At 39.4% G+C, this 18805-nt stretch overlaps 1 protein-coding gene across 4 annotated transcripts in view; it reads left to right on the top strand.

Annotated features, from left to right (window-relative positions):
- LOC117824922 (rho GTPase-activating protein 42) overlaps positions 1–18805 on the top strand; it is a 72209-nt gene that overhangs the window by 12150 nt on the left and 41254 nt on the right. For all 4 annotated transcript variants that reach the window (XM_034700427.1, XM_034700426.1, XM_034700429.1 and 1 more), the window contains exons 2-3: positions 6889–6984; positions 11364–11425. In XM_034700427.1, coding sequence (XP_034556318.1) covers positions 6889–6984; positions 11364–11425 — 158 coding nt within the window. The remainder of the gene's footprint in view (positions 1–6888; positions 6985–11363; positions 11426–18805) is intronic.

The following is an 18805-nucleotide window of genomic DNA, read 5'->3' as shown; positions in this document are numbered from 1 at the left end:
CAGATGGAATTAGGTAGTGTGTGGTTGCCCTGGAGACGAGATAAAGGGTGTACCCAGGGGGCTTCGCTGTGTGGTGACTGACAGCCATAGTCCTCCTTCACACCTCAAACACACTGGGCACTGACTCGGGAGCTGCTCCATCCAGGCCTGTCTTGGCTGGCTGGTCAGAGCTCCTCTCTTTGATTAAAACCTGCTCAGGAGGACAGTCCACCATCACCGCTGGTCAGTCTGTTACCGGACTGTGTGAGGAACCATTACAGCAGGTTAAATACAGCGTTAGTAATATTCCAAGCAGGGTAAGATCAAAAGTTTTCTCAGGGTAATAAAATTAGAAGGTGCTATTTTAGGGTGCTGGTATAAATAGTGTATAAATGAGCTCTTTCTTCTTATTTCAGAGTTACATAAAAAAGAGATAAAAAAGAATCTTCAGATTCAGACCTTATCAAAGTTCCACTTCTTTCCTTTTATTACTTCTCCTCTGAACAGCACAGCTCTCTCTTTCACCTCGCACCAAATTCCTGCCTCTGTCAGAGGAGATGTAGTGGAGTGAAATGAAATGTCTGAGGAACCATGAAGTCTCTCCACTCCTCGTACTCCCGAGGAAGACTCATCCTTCTTTCTGTCTTAATTTTTATTCTCTCCCTCTCTTTAAGAACAGAAAGTAATCTGGCTGACTGCGGTGGCTGTGCTGCATAAATATCACCTGTGTGGTCGGACTTGTATCATTTTAATATGGCGCGCACACGACAGAGAAAGGCATTAACATATCGCATATCACTGTACAGAGCACTCTGACCTATAACTATAGTTTCAAGCTCAGCTTACATCAGCCTTTGTCTCTGCACCAGCACCATTTCTCAATCAGAAAGCTAATACACCATAACTTGTAAAAATACAGTGCACAAAGAAGCATTTAGGTTCATCCCAAAGCTTAAATTAGAAGCTCTCTGCCTTCATTGTTTCCCCTGCAAACTTTTGATTGCACAACATGGATTTTTCTGCACTGTTTTTGTCTTTAGGGTTAAAATATTTCAGCTGTTCATTTATCTTCCTTTCTACCCCTCTGCTTCCATTTATCGTTGTTTTGCTCTTGTGATCACTGTAAGTGAGTTTTTCTTTGTATTTGCTTGAGCTATATTTTCTTCAGCACCCACCAAGGAGCCGAGGGCCAAATCATTAGTGGTCATTCCCAAAGTTAGTAAATAATGCATGAGAAATAAACACAGTTTTCTTCTGATTATTGCTCTTATTGAAATATTTAAATGTATTCATGTTTATGTTTAGGTCGGGGTGGAGTAGGGTTACTGTGCTGCCTGAATCCTGTAGCTCTGCAAGTGCGTAGCTAATGCTTTGACTAAATATAAGAACATACTTACAATACAAAGATTTAAAGTCGCAAGTTCAGAAACAAGCAGCTGTTTTTTTCTGCTGAAGCTTACCAACATTGTCCACAGAAACCTGGTTGATCAATTTCATTTCTATTTAAAGGGATAGTTCTGTTTTTTTAAATGAGGTTGCATGAGGTACAGCTTAGTTTGGTTGTATTTTATTCTATTTCCTTTGTTTGGCAATTTTTTAAATCCCTTTTAAAGGGATATTTCAGGTTTTTTTAAGTGGGGTCATATGAGTTACAGTACACTATTGCTCCTGTTAGCCACAATGAGTGCCTGTGAGCTCTTCCCCTTTTAAAGAGAAAATTCCCAGAGGACCGGCCGGCAAGCTAGGATACAATTCTCTGCAGATGGGGCCTCCTATTTCGCCTAATTTCGCAAAAGTTGATGAGTTCCTGTACTATATTTTCTCAACTGTAATGAAATAAGCCGGCCCCATCTGCAGAGAAAATAGCCTAGCTTGCCTGCCAGTCCTCTGGGAATTTTCTCATTAAAGGGGAAGAGCTCACCGGCACGCATTGTGGCTAGCAGGAGCACTAGTGTACTGTAACTCATACGACCCCACTTTAAAAAACTGAAATATCCCTTTAAGAGAAGGAGCAAATCCTCTCAAATATGAAATGTTGTTGAACACTTGAAGCCATACAAGAACTTAAAGCTGCTGTTGCTAGTCGTGATATTCACATCAGTTTGGAGAGAGATTGCGAATGTCAACACTACCTCTTCCCACCAGATTTCATCTCACTCACCTCCCCCTCCCCTCTCTGCTCCCATAACCCCGCCCACAGAAGATTGTTGTGCATGTTCTATAAGGAAGAAGTGGCTTCCCAGCCAATCAGGATGACAGAGGGTCAGGAGAAGCTCTGATTGGTCTGTGATAATGGGAAAGAGGGGAATAATAAGATAAGATACTCCTTTATTCGTCCCACAACGGGGAAATTCATGGAGTTACAGCAGCAAACAAAAAGGTGTACAGTACAAGAATTTCAACAAGAATATATATAGAAAATAAATGTCCATTAAAGATGACCGATTGGCCAGAATTCTCCTGTCAGCCACCACCTCCACAGGGTCCAGGACTGAGCTGGCCTTCACCAGTTAGTTCAGTCTTGCTCTCCTGTATCCTGTCCGCCCACAGCAGGTGAAATCCTTCCAATGTGGCGTTCGTGTCCGGTGGTAGCTCTGTTAGCATGATGCTACTCTGCCAGTGTTCTCTCTGGTGCTGGGTTAGCATTGCTCGATACAAAGGCATTGGAAAACACAGAGATTTCGACATAATCTCAAATTACTTCACTTACAGATGAGTACCAATGGGTATTATGACCTTTTCTCCAAACCCAGCAGAAAAAAGTACAGTTTTTTTACACCATTCCTTTCCTACCAACAGCAGCTTTAAACCTGAATCATTTAAAATAGTTTGAAATCTAAAATACATTTTTAAAGCTCTTCATGATGAAACAAGAAGTAAAGAGGGTGAACTAAACCACCCATGAAGTTCGTGACTAGACATTGCCTGGATAGCTACGTTAAAAAAAAACCTTATGAAGAGATCAAAGGTCAGAGAGCGATGATTTATTTTGATCATTTTCCTTTATGTGTGTTCTTTTCTCCTGGTTTCTGATGGCCATAAAGGCGTTACAGGATTGTATTTGAGGTTGCAGCCCGTCTGAATGTCAGAGCTAAAAGATCATCGTTTATTGATGGCCCCGCGAGCTCATTCAGACAACTGCAGCCAGGTATTGATCTGAAATCAGCAGCTCTCAAGACAAAGCAGAAATGATAGCAGCCCATCGCTGGCACAATACATCTGCACTCCGCTGCTCTCAGCAACATTTACAAGTGGTCAGACGGACTCCTGCTGAGATGGTGTAGATGTCTTTAAGAGGTCTGTGGTCTCATTGAGTAAAAGTCTTATTATTCTGTTTCTCCAAAAATACACTGAAATACAATCCAACAATGTTTGCTGGTATGTAAAAGAAAAAGATACTCGCTGACAATTATCACTTGATTCTTTGGTATCAGCCGTTCCAAGCAATTTATGTTCCTGTGGAGATGAGAGTATTGATTTTTGTTGGCTTTTAAGGCTGGTTAGATAAACTGTTGTTGTCACAGGACGAGCAGTATGTGTTTCCACACAAAAGCCATTGTGCACTGGCAGACCTTTCATCACACAGACAAGTTTCAGCAATCATTGAGATGGAAATTTGCAGGTTTATCTTTTCAGACTGTATTGTCAGCTTTCTATTTGAGTCATAATTGTAAGACATGAAAAACTCCATTGAACCAGATTTTTTTATTATTTTAAGTGTAATGTTTGTTGGAGAAATACCGCTTTGTTTACATCTTACTTCATTCCCTGTTGTATTCTGCTATTGCTGCAGTAAATACAGTTAAATACAGGATCATTTTTCAAAGACCCTAAATGTATAATACCAGATTGTAAAGCACAAATAGTCTGAGAGGCATGTGTGAATGTACATAAGCATTTTTCATGCACAGTTTAAAGCAGTAAAACAACCCCTGGAAAGGTTTATGTCTAAGTTACTGCAGTTTTAAATTAGACTTGTAAAGCAGCCTCGTCCTCTGTGTTTTATTTACAGTTATGAAAGAGTCCTTTGCCACAATGTCTCAAGCGTCTGCAGCAAATGTTACTCTGTGTGTGTGTGTGTGTGTGTTATTCCTCCACAGGCAGAGTGTGTTAGGTTCCTGCATCTTTAGACATGTCTGTTGGTGAGCGAAGACGGAACCACAGGAGCAATTAGTGAGTCATTGTCAACAATGGGTATGAGAAAAACGTCTGAGTTTCCAACTGTGTGGGCTGACAACTAAAATGTCAGAGCATTTTAATATCTCCAATATCTCCACACACTCACCTTTATGTAACTGAGGGACGACATAAAATTGAAGTCAGTTGCATAATAAACAATAAATAAAATGAGGGGTGATTCATGCTCCCGGTCAGCACTGTGGTTACTTATTTTGTCTTAAGGACGGATTGATTCCTTCCTTTGTTCTCAGCATGGTTTTCCTGTGAGTCTCGGTGATATAAGACCCTCTCATAACTAAAGCTTTGTGTTTTATTGGGCAAATATTTGTGTGTGAAGTGCATCTCTTTGTAGTTCTAGATTCTCAGGAAAGATCCACCTTTTATTAAACTCTAATTTAGTGTTTCTTTGTTTTGTCTGATGCAAAAGTTAAATGAACTTATCACCGCTTTGCCCATTTTACCTCCAAACCTGAGCCATCAAACTCATTTAGTAAAAGTGCTAGACAGGGAATCAGCTTCTCTGCCTTTAACTAATGAGATAATTCTTTCAATTTTTGTTTCAGAGGAAGAAATTTCCTAAAATTTGACTCTTTAGCAGCTCAGTACTTTGACCATGAAGTTCCCTGATTGGGGGTTAAATTTAGTGATACTGTTGGGAGATGTTCCTGCTTTGCGACCCAGCTACATGAATAAATGATGTTCATCCATCAAGTGAAATATAAGAAAAGAGAAAAACTTGGATCATACTGCAGTGTCTAATTAATAATAACCTCAGACTGAGTGGAGTTTGTCTTTATTCTGTGGACAATAGACGAGAGAGGTTGGAGGCTCTGTTGGTGGAAACCTTGTATCTTCTCTTTTTTCAGTCAGTCTTAAGTAACATAATCTGAAAGCATCTCTTCTTCTTGAATGGACATGTAACACCCATGGTTGACTCATCACTGCAAACATTGAGTGATTGCTTTTGGACAGTTCAGGCTTATTGCTGGTAAGTTAAAGGTAGAATAGATCAAACCAGCAGATACAAACAATGATTTGTTCCTGATTCAGAAATTTGACAGTTTTACGCCTCAAGCTGGTTTCACCCGCAGCTACGAGTGCCAAAGCTCATAGCATGATGGCCATAAAAGTTCAATTTAAAACTTGCAATCAGATCCCTCTGAGAACCAATAGACACCACCTTATCACTGGCACCACTAGTGAATAGGTGAATAAAAGGCGGGGCTCACTGTTTCTCAGAATTAAAGCTGCAATACAAAAAGTTACATAAGCTGTTTTCTCCAGTGGTTTCAAATGTCAATATGTGCAATCATCTGGGGCACCAGTTGGTCTAACCATCTTAGGCTTGCATCCCATATACAGAGGCTATCCCTTATGGCAGTGTTACAATGTCATTTAGCAGACGCTTTTATCCAAATTGCGTACATATGAGAACAAGAACAACACAAGCAAAGATCTAGACAAGAGGAAACAAGATCAGTAAGAGTAACAAAGTGCTTCAAGTCAATTTGGATGCAGGTAATGCCAAGCAGTGTAAAGGCAATGCACAAAAGTAAATACAGATTTTTTTTATTTTTTTTAGTGAAATAAGGAACATCTAGAATGAAGCAACCAAACAATTTAAGACCTTCCATTATCATCATCAACAATTAACTTAGTACCAAGTGCTGGGTCACTCCAGACTTGAACACAGATCCCCAGAGTAAAGCATGCAGTGTGAGTCAACTGTAGCTAGAAGACACAATCTGCCACTGGGGACAACATTGGAGAACAGTCTAGCTAAGTGCATAGTGCTTCCTAAAGAGCTGGGTCTTTAGCTGTCTTTTGAAAGTAGAGAGGGACTCTGCAGATCGAATGGAGTTGTGGTCGCTGGTTTGACTCCCAGCCATGACCCTTTGATGCATGTCTTCCCCCACACTCTACTCCTCACATTCCTGGTCTCTCTTCAGCTGTTCTATTGAATAAAGGCAGAAATGTCCAAAAGTATAACATTAAAAAGAAAGAAAGGCAGTCTATCTAACAAAAACTCCTGTAACCCAATAAATATCCTAAATTTAGCTTTCATTGTTAAAGTATCCAAAGGTGGAATATTTCAAAGGATTTAACTCCTGTTTGTGCACTCAATCATTCTTGATTCAAAGGTTGAGCAGCTCAGCTGGGCTTAGTTTTCTGGACAGATCGAGATATTATGATCAATGGACTGGAGATGAGATAAATATAGCACATTTATCAAGTTTCACAAGATTACTATTGTGAGAATGTCAGTGGGCAATGAATTGGTTTGTCAGCAGATCTTCAGAGCGTACTCTTGTTGCTGTTCTGCCTTTTTGTCAAGTAGAAATCATCTTAATCGTGTTTGTTCCTGCAAAATGGAAAGCCTAGGAGGGTTTTTTATGAGTACAGTATACCTAAAGTAACAACTAGTCCTTATAGGAAGGGGCTATCCAAATTTACAGCTTCACCATTGAACCTGATAACTTGTGTTTAAAGGCAACATCAAATACATCCATATGAAATCTGACTTTTGATCACTCACACATCAGTGTTCAAGTTTCTTTGGTTAAGGAGTTTTTTAGGATGGCTTCAGTGTGTTTTCACAACACAAGAGTAAAGTATTGATTTGCAGTCCTTTTATATGTATCCAGTACATGAGAAGATTTTGATCTCTGAGTCTGTCTGAATCATTTGAGCAGTGTGTTGTTCTGATGCTCAGATCCTCTGTCTTCTCAGATCTGTCTGCTGCTGTCCAGAAGTTCTCCCAGTCCCTGCAGGAGTTCCAGTTTGAGTGCATAGGTGATGCAGAGACAGATGATGAGGTGAACATCGGTAAGTCCAGTTTGACCGGGGCCCAGGAGGGCAGATCTCTCTCTTTAAAGTCTCTCATCTTCCTTCCTCTCTGCTCGGCCCAATTAATCACCCTGTCACCCCACTCAGAACCTTCTCTGACATTTCCATAAGGGTTCTCCTGGGTGATACTTAAACACAATTGGCTGCTGTACTTAAATCCTATCATAAGAGCTATGTCCTCTGGCTAAGGGGAAGTGCTCAAAATGTGAAATTATTGTGTTTGAAGAATTTAACATTGGCTAAAGTAGTAAAAAGGAAAACTGAAGAGCTATCACAGATGCTGGGAACTCTTTTCAGACACAAATTAGCCTTACCCTGCAAATTCTTGGAATGAGAACAGGCGTTGAGCATAGATCTTAAAGTTGTCCACGTTGCATGTATAATTAATTCTATTGATTTGCTTATGATGCTTTATCTTTTCAAGCCTATGAGAGATCAAAAGGACTAATTGTAATCAGTGTCAGAGATTAATGGAGGTGTGCACCTCGTAGCCTCCAACAGGAATATGAAAGCAGCTGTGCAGAGAGCCTCGCTGGCTCTAATGGGCAGGACTCCCAGTCTGGCCTCATCTTCCTCTTCTTTTTTTTTTCACTGCTCATTATCCTCAGGCTGAGTCCTTCGCTCCATGGAGCTGCAGACTTCTGAATTACTGTCCATCTGTGAGGGCTAGACTGGATATCGACCTCCTCTACATGAGGCTGTAATGTTCATCTGAATGTGTAATGAATAGTCATTCTTCCCTTTTTTCTCCTAGAGCCGGGGCGGCTGTGTGATAGGCAGCATGCAGGAGACCAATTATGCTTATTGGAAAAATCCACACCAAAATCCAAGCCTCATTAGAATCAAGCACACTTTAATTTGAGGCAGCGCACCCCTTCCCTGGACTTCAATCAAGAGCAGTGTTTGAACAACGGACATTTAAGCTGCCCACCTGTTATGTAGCTGGACTTGCTTTTTATTTACAGTGCAAACCACTGGTTAAAATGAAGCCAGAGCGGGGGCTGTGCCCAATGCTCGGATGCAAAGCCTTTTTTGTTTGGAAGCTTTTTAGTATGATGCAGACAATGCTTAATTCGTGTTGGATACATTAAACACAGCATGACACAGGATATACACGGTGTGGAAAAGCCTCCCATGGGCCTTTTTCAAGTATCAACATGTCCAGATTTTGAAAATCACCATCACTCTGAAACCACTGCAGCCTGCAAGCAGCTTCTGTGTAGGAAAGGAAAAGTTTCTATGAAGGCTTGGATGGTGCAGTGAAGCAGATCTGGTTCTTAAGTGTGAATAGTTTTAAAACATGACATCCAAGAAATGTGTTTAACCCTCCTGCTATGTTGTGGGTAAAATTGACCCTTTTTAAAGTTTAAAAATCTAAAAAAAGAAAAGTAAAAAGTATTTTTTCTGTATGAAATGTCTTTGCTTGGCTTAAATGTGATATATAATATAAAATCACAATGGTTCATTTCACATTTTAGGCAATATATGCCTTCCAAACCAGCTAAAAACAGCCAAAAAAACTGGGCAGCATGTGACAGAAGAGGTGGTTCGTGGCCCCACCACCACTTAAACAATGTGTGTTACTCTGCAGGAACAATCTTAGGGAGACCCAGGGCATCAGCAAGAGGAGACTGTTCAACTAAACTTAGAAAGACTGCATTTGGACAGTCTGCATTTTCAGTCAGAGCAGCAGGAAAATGGAACTTAATCCCGACTCACATTAGAGACTGTACAAGCCTCAGTGTTTTTAAAAGTGAACTGAAATTATGGCTCAAGGAAAAACAAACATGTGATCATCTGAATGCATCAAACTAGAAACAATGAAATGTAATTTTAAATGTGTTGTTATTAGTGATGGACTGTGTTGAGTAGCCTATGTATTGTTTTAAATGCTAGTGTTTTTTTTATCATTTGTATTGTACATTCGTTTACATCTTCCTGCCCAGGGACCACAGATTAAAATTAGCTTATAGCTAACTCTGGCTTGACAGTTTTTGTTTTGCATGCCCCCTGTAAAATAAACTAATAAATAAATAAAATAATAATTGGAAATAAAAAAAAAAAAAATTCTAAGTCATAAAAACTATTGTATTTATATTTAGGTCTTTCCAATGTACATTTAAAAAAGTTTTAACAAGAATTTTCATTAAAAACGAGTGAGTTATCCTCATTGAACCATGATCTGGGATGATTAAAGAAAACTATTGCACCAAATATTGATTTAAATGGTCAGTAATGGAGTTAAAAATTGGATTTAAAAAAAATCTGATTGGGATTTTTTGGGGTTCTGACACTTTTGGATAATTAAATATGCCCCCTTTCAAATTGACCCATGACTTTATTGCTGTTCCTGAGTAACAAACATAACAGGAGGGTTAAAACAAGTATTTTCCAATATTCACATAAAGCTTACTTTTTTTTTTTAAGTTATATTTTTGGCCTTTTTGGCCTTTATTTGACAGGACAGCTGAAGAGAGACAGGAGATGTGGGGAGTGGGGGGAGGACATGCAGGAGATGGTCGACCGGCCGGGGACCCCTGCGACGAGGACTGCGGCCTCTGTACTTGGGGCGCTTAGGCCGCTAGGCCACCAGCGCCCCAAAGTTTACTTTTATAACAACTTTGAAATTATTGCATCAACACAAATTTTTCCCCAATAATTGATCTCTGTGTCATTTAGCAAGTGTTCAATATCTTGTTGGACAGAAATGATTTCTTTAAACCTTGACATCTTTACTGCTGTGTTCACTCACCATCTCAGAGAGAAAAGGCCATGATTACTCTTTGAAAAAAAAAAATGAAACTGCCTGTTCAATCAATCTAGTCATCAATGAAACTGAGCTTCTGAGTGACATCCCCGGACCCTTGGTGAAGGCCATCCACGATTTTGATACGGTATTGCTATAGCTCGCTTTGATGCTCCTAACTTACCCTCATAACATCAGGATCCTGTATGTGCTGCCAGACAGGTTCACCTGACCTTTATTGATTTTACTCCATGACTTCCTGCAGTGACATTCACATTCCAGGCCAGTTATCTAGGAATCAATGGGGGCAAAAGATTGATGTGGCTATAGAAATTTAAATTTTAGAAAAAGTTACATGGCCTTCTCTTCGAAGGTCAATCCGTCAGCCTCCCAGAGCTGTGCTGAGCTTTCCAGGGTGGAACAAGTCAGATAAGGTCTTGATTTAAAAAGTTAGAATTAAAGTAGAAAGACAACATTTGAACTTTAAAAGAATATGAAAAGCATATTGTATGCAGAGGAAATGAACATGTACCCTGAATGTCTCTCAGTATATCGGTGTAAGCTCGTCCTTCTTATTCACTCCCCCTTGAGGTAGTACATTTTACTTTATTCAGTGATTCATCAGTTCTATTGCCTTTCCTCCATTTACCAGTGAATGATATGCAAGCTGTAACCTCACTTTGACTTCCATTTCCTTTCTTTGGAGTCTAATCTTGTCCCATCAACGGCTCCAGCTGTGCCCTTTACCCCCTGAGAGGTTTGCACTGTTGATAAAGGAGCTGGTGGCGTTAATAGGAGGCCAGCCTGCCTGCAGGATCACTGGCACAAAATCATTGCTCCCTGCTCTTTAAAAGCTTTGGTGTGTAAATGGACCAAAGTGTCTAAGATGATGCATGGCTCCCCATGCCAGGCCGTCGTGGCTGATAATGATGTTGCTGTGTTGGCAAGCAGAGCAGCTCGACCACGGCTAAATGGTTGGACACAGGGTGTCAGAGGCTGACCAACAGGGGCCACACTGTATCTGGACCCCTATTTAATGAAGCCGTGAAGCTATCAAGGCACTATTCTCTGGCAGATAAGATTTCATGTGTGGCACGCTGAATTTAGCTGGCCCTGCAGAATGTAATATAAGCTGCTGAAGTACAGCCCAGATGGTGTGAACACATCAGTCTCTCCTATATTGTGACAGTATATTGTAAAGTCTTGCAGGGGAAGAAAATAAAGGGAAGCAATCAGTGGGTTCAATTTAATTGAAGTATTGTTTTTTACTGCTATTCTTGGTTTTAAATTGGACAGCTGCATGATTTTATTAGGTTCTAAAATGTGCTGCACTGAAAGCTCTGAAGCTGCAGTGAAAATAAACATTTTAGCACCGTGCGACACTGCTTGTGGGGTGCCAAGAACATCTGATGTTTAATGACTGAGCCACTGTATTAAAATATCTTCTTTTATCTTCAGAATATAAGAACACGATATATCACTGTGCACTTGCATTATGGGGAACACATTGTGCTTGATGTATCATACATGTTGCTGCATTTATTGACTAAACAAACCGTATTTCACCTTTTAATGCAGTGTCATAGAAATTGTATTTTCTTTTGTGTTTCAGCCCAGTCCTTCAAAGAGTTCTCTCAGCTGTTGAACACTGTGGAGGAAGAAAGGAGGCGCTTGGTAAGAATGCAGTTTTGATATTTACTTTTTCTTTTAATGTAGTTTTTTAATGGAAATTGGAGGAAAGAACACACTGTGCTTCTGTTGCTGTAACAGGATAACCGTTTTGCCAGATATTTGTTTGTGCTGTCATACTTGTATTTGTTTGGACTAGTATCATCTGGTAAAAAGGATTTAATCTACTGGTTTCTGGCCTCTCATTTCCCCACCAAAGCAAACAGAGGTGGATTCTGTGTACACAAGTCAGGCACCTTATTCAGCTCAGGAAGGGCTGAGGTGCTCTTTTGAAATACAATGAGGCTGGAATTACCCCAAAACTCCTGACAGTGTTACAAAGTCACAGTAATGGAAACTGTGAGAGAAAATGTTCTGATTGAACACACTATATCACTAACATGGAACACCTTCTTCTTGATTGGTTCACTTTTACAAGGTGTTGATTTTTTATTTCCCTCTTTATTTCAGAGTAATTGTTTAATATTCTCAACTCTGAGTGACTCTGGGTCCTTTTTTTTTTTTTACTTCTTTTGACTTTTTGACTTAGCAGCTTTGTAGTTCACCTCAAGACTTCCTCAGCTGTATCACTGTGGAAAAAAAAAACCCTGGATCTGCACTAAGCATTTGTTTTGTAAAAGAAGACACTTAAGTGGGTGGTACTGAAGGTGCCTCAAGGCAGGAATTACCTTAGACCACATACTTGAGCTGTGCATCTGATTTACCCAGTCTGATATGCAAATGAGTTCAGCAGCGGGTTTGCAGTCATAGACTTTGTAACTAACTGAGACATTTTCATTAGGACTCCGTTCTCCGTGAAGGAGCAGACTACAAACTTTTTATAGACACTTTTTCAGTCGAAGGGGGGGAGAGTGTTTGATGCAGAAAAGATTAACTTTGGAATAAAACTTTAAATGGCTTGCACAAATGAGACTTTGAGGACAAACACACTAACGTGAAAGGTTGTTCTGAGACTATTAGAGTATATATGTCTTTATAAATAGATGCACAGACGAGCATAGGCAGGTATTAAAGCAATATCAGTTAAATCACACATTCATCTTATAGATGTTAATTTCAAAACTTGAATTAAAGTGACTCAATGAGAGCTTTTTCCTCCTGACATTCAAATTGCAGCTGCATTTTATGATGGACACAGTTGCCCTTTTGAAGACGTGGGTCACCTCTGTGCAGGCCATGTATCTTTATGAGATATCGTGTCATCCTAATCAATTTGACAAGCATAAAGTCACCGTTCATAAATTCATACTGCCTGTAGAATTGGTGAAGCATGATTTTCCCCCCCAAAGCCCCTTTTTCTCATACACGGTTTAATTGCTGTAGATAATGTATGGCATATAACACCTGTGTCAGGCTGAACCAATAATATCTAATCTAATAATTCAGAAGGGATGTAGAGCTTGAAAACATTTTCCCCTGAAAGGTGATGTAATTATTTTTATTTAATTGATAACCTTGAAATACTTTTACACAGAAGCTGATTAACAGGCCTCAAAAAATCTGAATAATCAGAATCAGAATCAGAAATACTTGATCAGGGTTCCCACGCGTCCTGGAAAACCTGGAAAACAGTTGACCAGTTTTCCAGTACTGGAAAGCACCTGGAAAATGGGAGAAAAAGTCAAATGTCCTGGAAAATCACAGATTGTCTTGGAAAATTATTCCAACATGACTGTGTGCAACCTGACAAGGTTGAAAAAACACATCCCCATTCAACATTTGTGGCCATTTTTGTCATTCAGTTCTATTAAGGTCAATTTATGCACTCATCCTCTGATTATTATTATTATTTATTCATTTCAGTAAGGCAACTTCCAGATTCCTTTGCTGTCTCTTTTGTTTTTTACTCAGCTCATTTTATATTTTTTGAGAAAAGAGAAAGCTGACATGAGAGCTGGCCATCATTGTTACTTGGTTGCACTAATAAAGTGCTGTACATCAGTGGTTGCATTGTTCTCTAATTAATTTGCCATACTTTTTAAGCATGTAAGATATGATTTAATGGTTAGCCATAGACTGCACGTCTTTCAGTGTAGACTCCCACTTAAAGGAACATATTAGACTATTTAGGAACTAAATTAGGAACTAAATTTAGACTGTCATACCAGCTTGATCATCACTGAAAATGTCCTGGAAAATAATCTCTTGAAAAGAGTGGGAACCCTGTTGATTTATCCCGGGGGAGATTCAGTTGTTACAGAATGCTCTTATACACAGTATGAAAAAGCCAAAATATTAATAGAAAGAAGGAATAAAACAAGATATAAATACGGATGAAATAATATAATTTGGATTAATAATAAGTATATACAAAAACAGTTTGCTATGTACAAAAGCACTGGGAATGAGGGTATGTATACAGGATGCCGAATATAACTGCAATGTAAAAATGCTCAAAGCTCAAAGTTTATTTTGCAAATAAATGTAGTCAATATCAGTCATTGTGTCTGCAGCATGAACTGCAGCTGGTCATTTAATAATACAGTATGTTGAAATGGCAGAAAAGGCTGCGGACAAATGGAGAATAGAATTTTCCTCACTTTTTATCTAAATTTCCAATCAGTGTGGATAATAACTTCAGTAAATTGAAGCAAAAACTGCTCAGTGTGTGTGTGTGTTTCATAATAAAGACAAGTTCTTCTGGAGAATGTGCCGGATGTGCACACAAGTAGAAAGCTGACACTTTGTTATTGCTAAGATTTTATGAATGTGGTTATATTAAACAGAATCGGCTCGAGTTATGAAAGCATAAATTCTCTAAGAATTTAAAAACAGTTTGTACAAAATGTCATTTCTTTATTTTAGCTGTCTCGCTGTCTCGCTTTCTGCTGTACTTTTTATTCCAAATCAGTTCTTTGACTGTCAAGGTCGGCGAGAGAGACAAGACAGTGCTGCTACTGCTCGAGGCACATCCTCTGCAGCACAGTATTTCATGGCAGAGAGACGCAGCCTACCTTGATTCACACAGATTAGATTTAAGTCGCTTCTTGTGTTTAGAAAGCAGCAAAATAACAAACGGCAAAGGAATAAACATCTCCATTAGACTGAATGATATTTCCTCTTCCCTGGTCCAAAAACAGGATGTGACAGACTCAGAAAATAAACTCAGTGTGACACAGGGCTGGTTGGCTCTCACTGCCCCAGTGCCTCAAACTAGACTCTGACATATGGTTGTGACTTTGTCGCTCTCCTGCAGTGGTGGTCATTTGATGGCTGTCAAGGTGGATCAGAGCAGATTTGGACCCACCAGGTTACCTGCTTCATGAAATAGCACTTTTTTTGTACTTTTATAGAGAGCACATTTAAAGTCAGGAATGTGGATGGCACAGAAATGAAACTGCTTTACAGCTTGATGTGTTTTTACAACATTGATATGCACAAGCTATAGCGACACAGAGGGGAGGGAAGTGCGTATTAATGCAGGTGTTTGCAGGTTTCTCCTTTGTAAAAAGCATCTAATTTCAAAAGAAGCTAAGAGACCAAAATACATTAAGATGACAAGCAGAGTCACGGCTGAACTGGATAACAAAAGTTGAGTCCCTACCCGGCAAAACTGTAACACAACAACAAATGCATACTGCAAAGTAATGAAAATACACTTAAATCAAAGCTGCTGGAGTCACAGGCTATAGGATGCTGTATTTGATTCAGATGAGATAGATTTAAAGATTCAAAACTCATACACATCACACATGACTCCCACCCCTGTACATTGTATCTCTCTCTCTCTCCTTGAGAAGTGAGAGTGGTCTATTTTTAATCTTTGCTGTCTCCTGTATCTGAACTGTAAACTGCTAATGACTCACCTCACTTTGGGTGTGAAGCTGTAACTGATCTATAAGCTCCTGTAGGTGTTGATTTCAGATATTCTTCTTATAACAGAAACACACTGTGTATGTATAGAAGGCTCAGTATGCAGGTTACCAGGACCATGGCTTACATTTCCTACATTTTATCTCCATTTGGCACAATTTGATCTTCTTAATAAATAGTTTAAGATACCACAAAGGTTGCTCTTACAAGGAATAAAACCTCCATCAGTATAGAGATGAGAAAACCTTATTATTAAAAATATTAAAATGAGAAAAAAAGCTTTTTTATTTCAGAGATTGTCCTCTGAAGTCAAAAGGTTTCCAGATTATATGATCTACTACCCAACAGTTATATGTCAAATATTGCTGCAAAAGCTTAGTTAGAAGCTTGATAACTTCTTCTAATGTTATAAAGTCTTTTATAGTTTGTTTTCTCATCATGCTTCTGTCCTTTTGTAAATGATTGACCCATAATCAGTATAAGCCCAGTGAGTATTTTGTTTGAAATGACCTGAACATCAGATACAGATACAGATAATTTAACATAAATACAGGGTTTATATTCCTCCAGATACAATTTGCATTCTCTAAATCTGAAAGAGCATTTACATGATTCATGTTGATGAAACATTCATAACTGAGCTCTGCACACGGTCAGCAGTCACATATTTATTTGGAGTCTATACCCTATAATTTTCAGATATTGAAGAACTATGATAAGCAGCTTGCACAAAACATGTTTATCTAGTAAGAACCTCGGAGTGTGAGCTTATCTTTGACATTTCTCTCTATATACGAAGATGTGATGAATTCAGTGTAAAGTCTGGAGCTGAAATGGCTCCATGGTGTAATCAGCAGAAGTTGATCACACCAAGAGTTGATGGATTCTCTGATTAAGTTCATTAAGTCTGATGTGTCATCTCTAGAGTACCACAGAAAAAAGAATGAGTTTAGATGTAGTGATAACACATTGAATGTGTTTATTGGATCCTCCAGTACCCCGTTATCAAATCATTGATTCAGACCGCAAAATTTCAACTTGTTTCAGACCAAGTTTGGTGCTAAAAACGTGTAACTGATATATTCTTCTGCAACTTTTGAATAACTCATTGTTTTACTTGTTTATTGAAGGGACTTGAGTGGCAACAAAAGGTTTAGATTCTATAAGAAATAAAAGAAAATAGACTGATGGTTCCTCTTAAGTGACCTGCTGTCATATATTTCAGCAACAAAGATGCAGTCGAGCTCAGAGAACTCACAGCACTACATAGAGAAAGAACAAAGGAATTATTATGAAGACATACACATTTCTTTTTACCTAAAGGCAGCATCATAATTGAAAAGGGGCTGGGTAGCAAGTTCTGACATTAAACTAATGAGGCTTCTAGTCTAACTTACTCAACCAACTTATAAGATAAGATAAGATAAGATAAGATAGTCCTTCATTCGTCCCACAGCAGGGAAATTTAAGTGTCACAGCAGCAAAGTAGACAGTGCAAAAGAGTATAAAGCAAACAAGAGCCTATAAATTATTAAAAAGTTGTTAGCAATTAAAAATTAAAGAGGTAAAAAATAAGCATATCTTACAACATATATACACAACGTATATACACAACTAGATAAGTACATTTACAAATCATTATATCATGACATCACTCTGTGGCCGATACTCACTTTTGTTTGCAATGTCTACTGTCCACTTCCTTTATCTGAACCAACAGTAGATTCAGAGCATTCCACATCAGTGACAGCCATCTTGCTTGTTTACAAAAATGCTCCAATGGTGCACCACTGTCTCTTTTTTGTTTACCAATATGGCCCCTTGTCAGAAAACCACTTTGATTGGCCCAGCCTGAATCAGGCCGGATCTGTTTGAGTGGGAGGGGAACTGGATGTTACTGCCAAGGCAAATGAGACAAGAGCTCATAGATTCAACTGGGTCTCAGGCTGTCTGCATTTTTATCACAAAGTTTTGCAAAAACATTATATGAGGGATACAACTTCTGAGATGTGTATGTTGTATTTGGTCGTAATGCAATTACTTGAACAGCTGGCATAATTGTAAATCTTATTTGTTGTTTTTTTTCTGTGCTGCTGTCTGTCTGTTTTTTTATTTCCTGCTGAATTACAAAGACACAAAATCAGGGATGACAGCGTACAAATTAGACTGTGGAGCTGATGTGTGTGTGATTGTCAGGGGGGGAGAGGTGCCAAGCACATTCAGCTGTCTGTCACTGGCTTAAATCATTTCCAGTGTCAAATTATGAAAGGCAAAAACGCTTATTTGTTTAAGCACTTTGCACCGAGCAGCTTTTATTCGATAATTCACTAAACTGTCACATGAGAGAAAGGCACGAAGGAAATTCCTAAAATGTTTTCCAGATCAGCGCTGTCGTGCTGTGTGCATCTGGAAGTGCAGACGACCAGAGGGCTTCATTCTGGTCTCTCTGTAATATCAAAGCAGTTGGTCTGCAGACCTCAATTAACACCTCAAACCAACACGTGTTCCCCAAATGTATGAAACCTTTCTTCATCAGGGAAGTACACTATCCTCAAAACATGAAATAGTGTGGATTGTATCAGTTGAGACCAGACTCTCTGCTTTACTTTAGACTCAATGGCTGCCAGATGGTGTGTTTATTTGTAGGGTTTGTTACTGCTAATAGAGTAAGGCACACAGATGTGGTAGTCACAGCTGAGTGTTGGTAGAAAGAAGCTTGTCACACACAGACTGAGTGGGTGTAAACTTTCAGTGGCAGATTCTGAACCCCCACCACCCCCCTCACTCGATTTCACATCTGGACTAAATCTAAGTACTAAAAACCAGAAGATACAGACTGATAAAGAGTCTCTTAAAGCCACACATTTCAAAGCTTATGGAGAGGAAAACTGCATGTCTCCAATGAAACGCACCGTCCTGTACCGTGGAATGTTAACCATGCATACTGTATATCAAAGGTACCTCAGCTGCTGGGGGGGTAGACTCTCACCACAAGGCCAATTTCTGCCGGCCTTGTGGAGCATGAAGTGTTTTATTGTCTGTTGGTTTGGCGGGTGGCCAGGCCTGAAATCTCTTGCTTGTGCACTTAGTGATTGGCTTACCAGCTACTCAAGTGTGTTATTCCATGGGAAGACTTCCCAAATGCTATCTTTTTTTAAGAAAGATTTCTGCTATAATTCCCCTGCTGATAACCCTGCAGCAGCATAGAAAGAGCGAAAGTGGTTCAAGTTCTGCATGGGTTGAGGAGGTTCAGCACGGCTGAGCGTGGATGGCATTTAGGGGTTGAAGGGCAGCACCCTGAAGTTGTGCCTTTTGGACTGATGAGCATAACCCCCCCTGGGAGGGAGCCTTTTATGGCAAAGGTGGAAAACAGAGTGGGTTTCCCTCTTGTTGAGATCAGGTGTAGCATCTCCTCTGAATTATGTAACATGAATAAATGAATGGAGAGCTTTAACATCAAAGTGATACAGAGTAAAGATTACAGATGAAATGATCTGTTTGATGAATGAGTACACACAGCTATGTTGGAGCCCATGACCACTTTAAAAGCCT

The sequence above is a fragment of the Notolabrus celidotus genome, chromosome 14 (assembly GCF_009762535.1).
Source record: "Notolabrus celidotus isolate fNotCel1 chromosome 14, fNotCel1.pri, whole genome shotgun sequence".
In the NCBI taxonomy this organism is placed as follows: domain Eukaryota; kingdom Metazoa; phylum Chordata; class Actinopteri; order Labriformes; family Labridae; genus Notolabrus; species Notolabrus celidotus.
The sequence above is the reverse complement of the archived record's forward strand: the minus strand, read 5'-3'. Positions and strand labels throughout refer to the sequence as shown.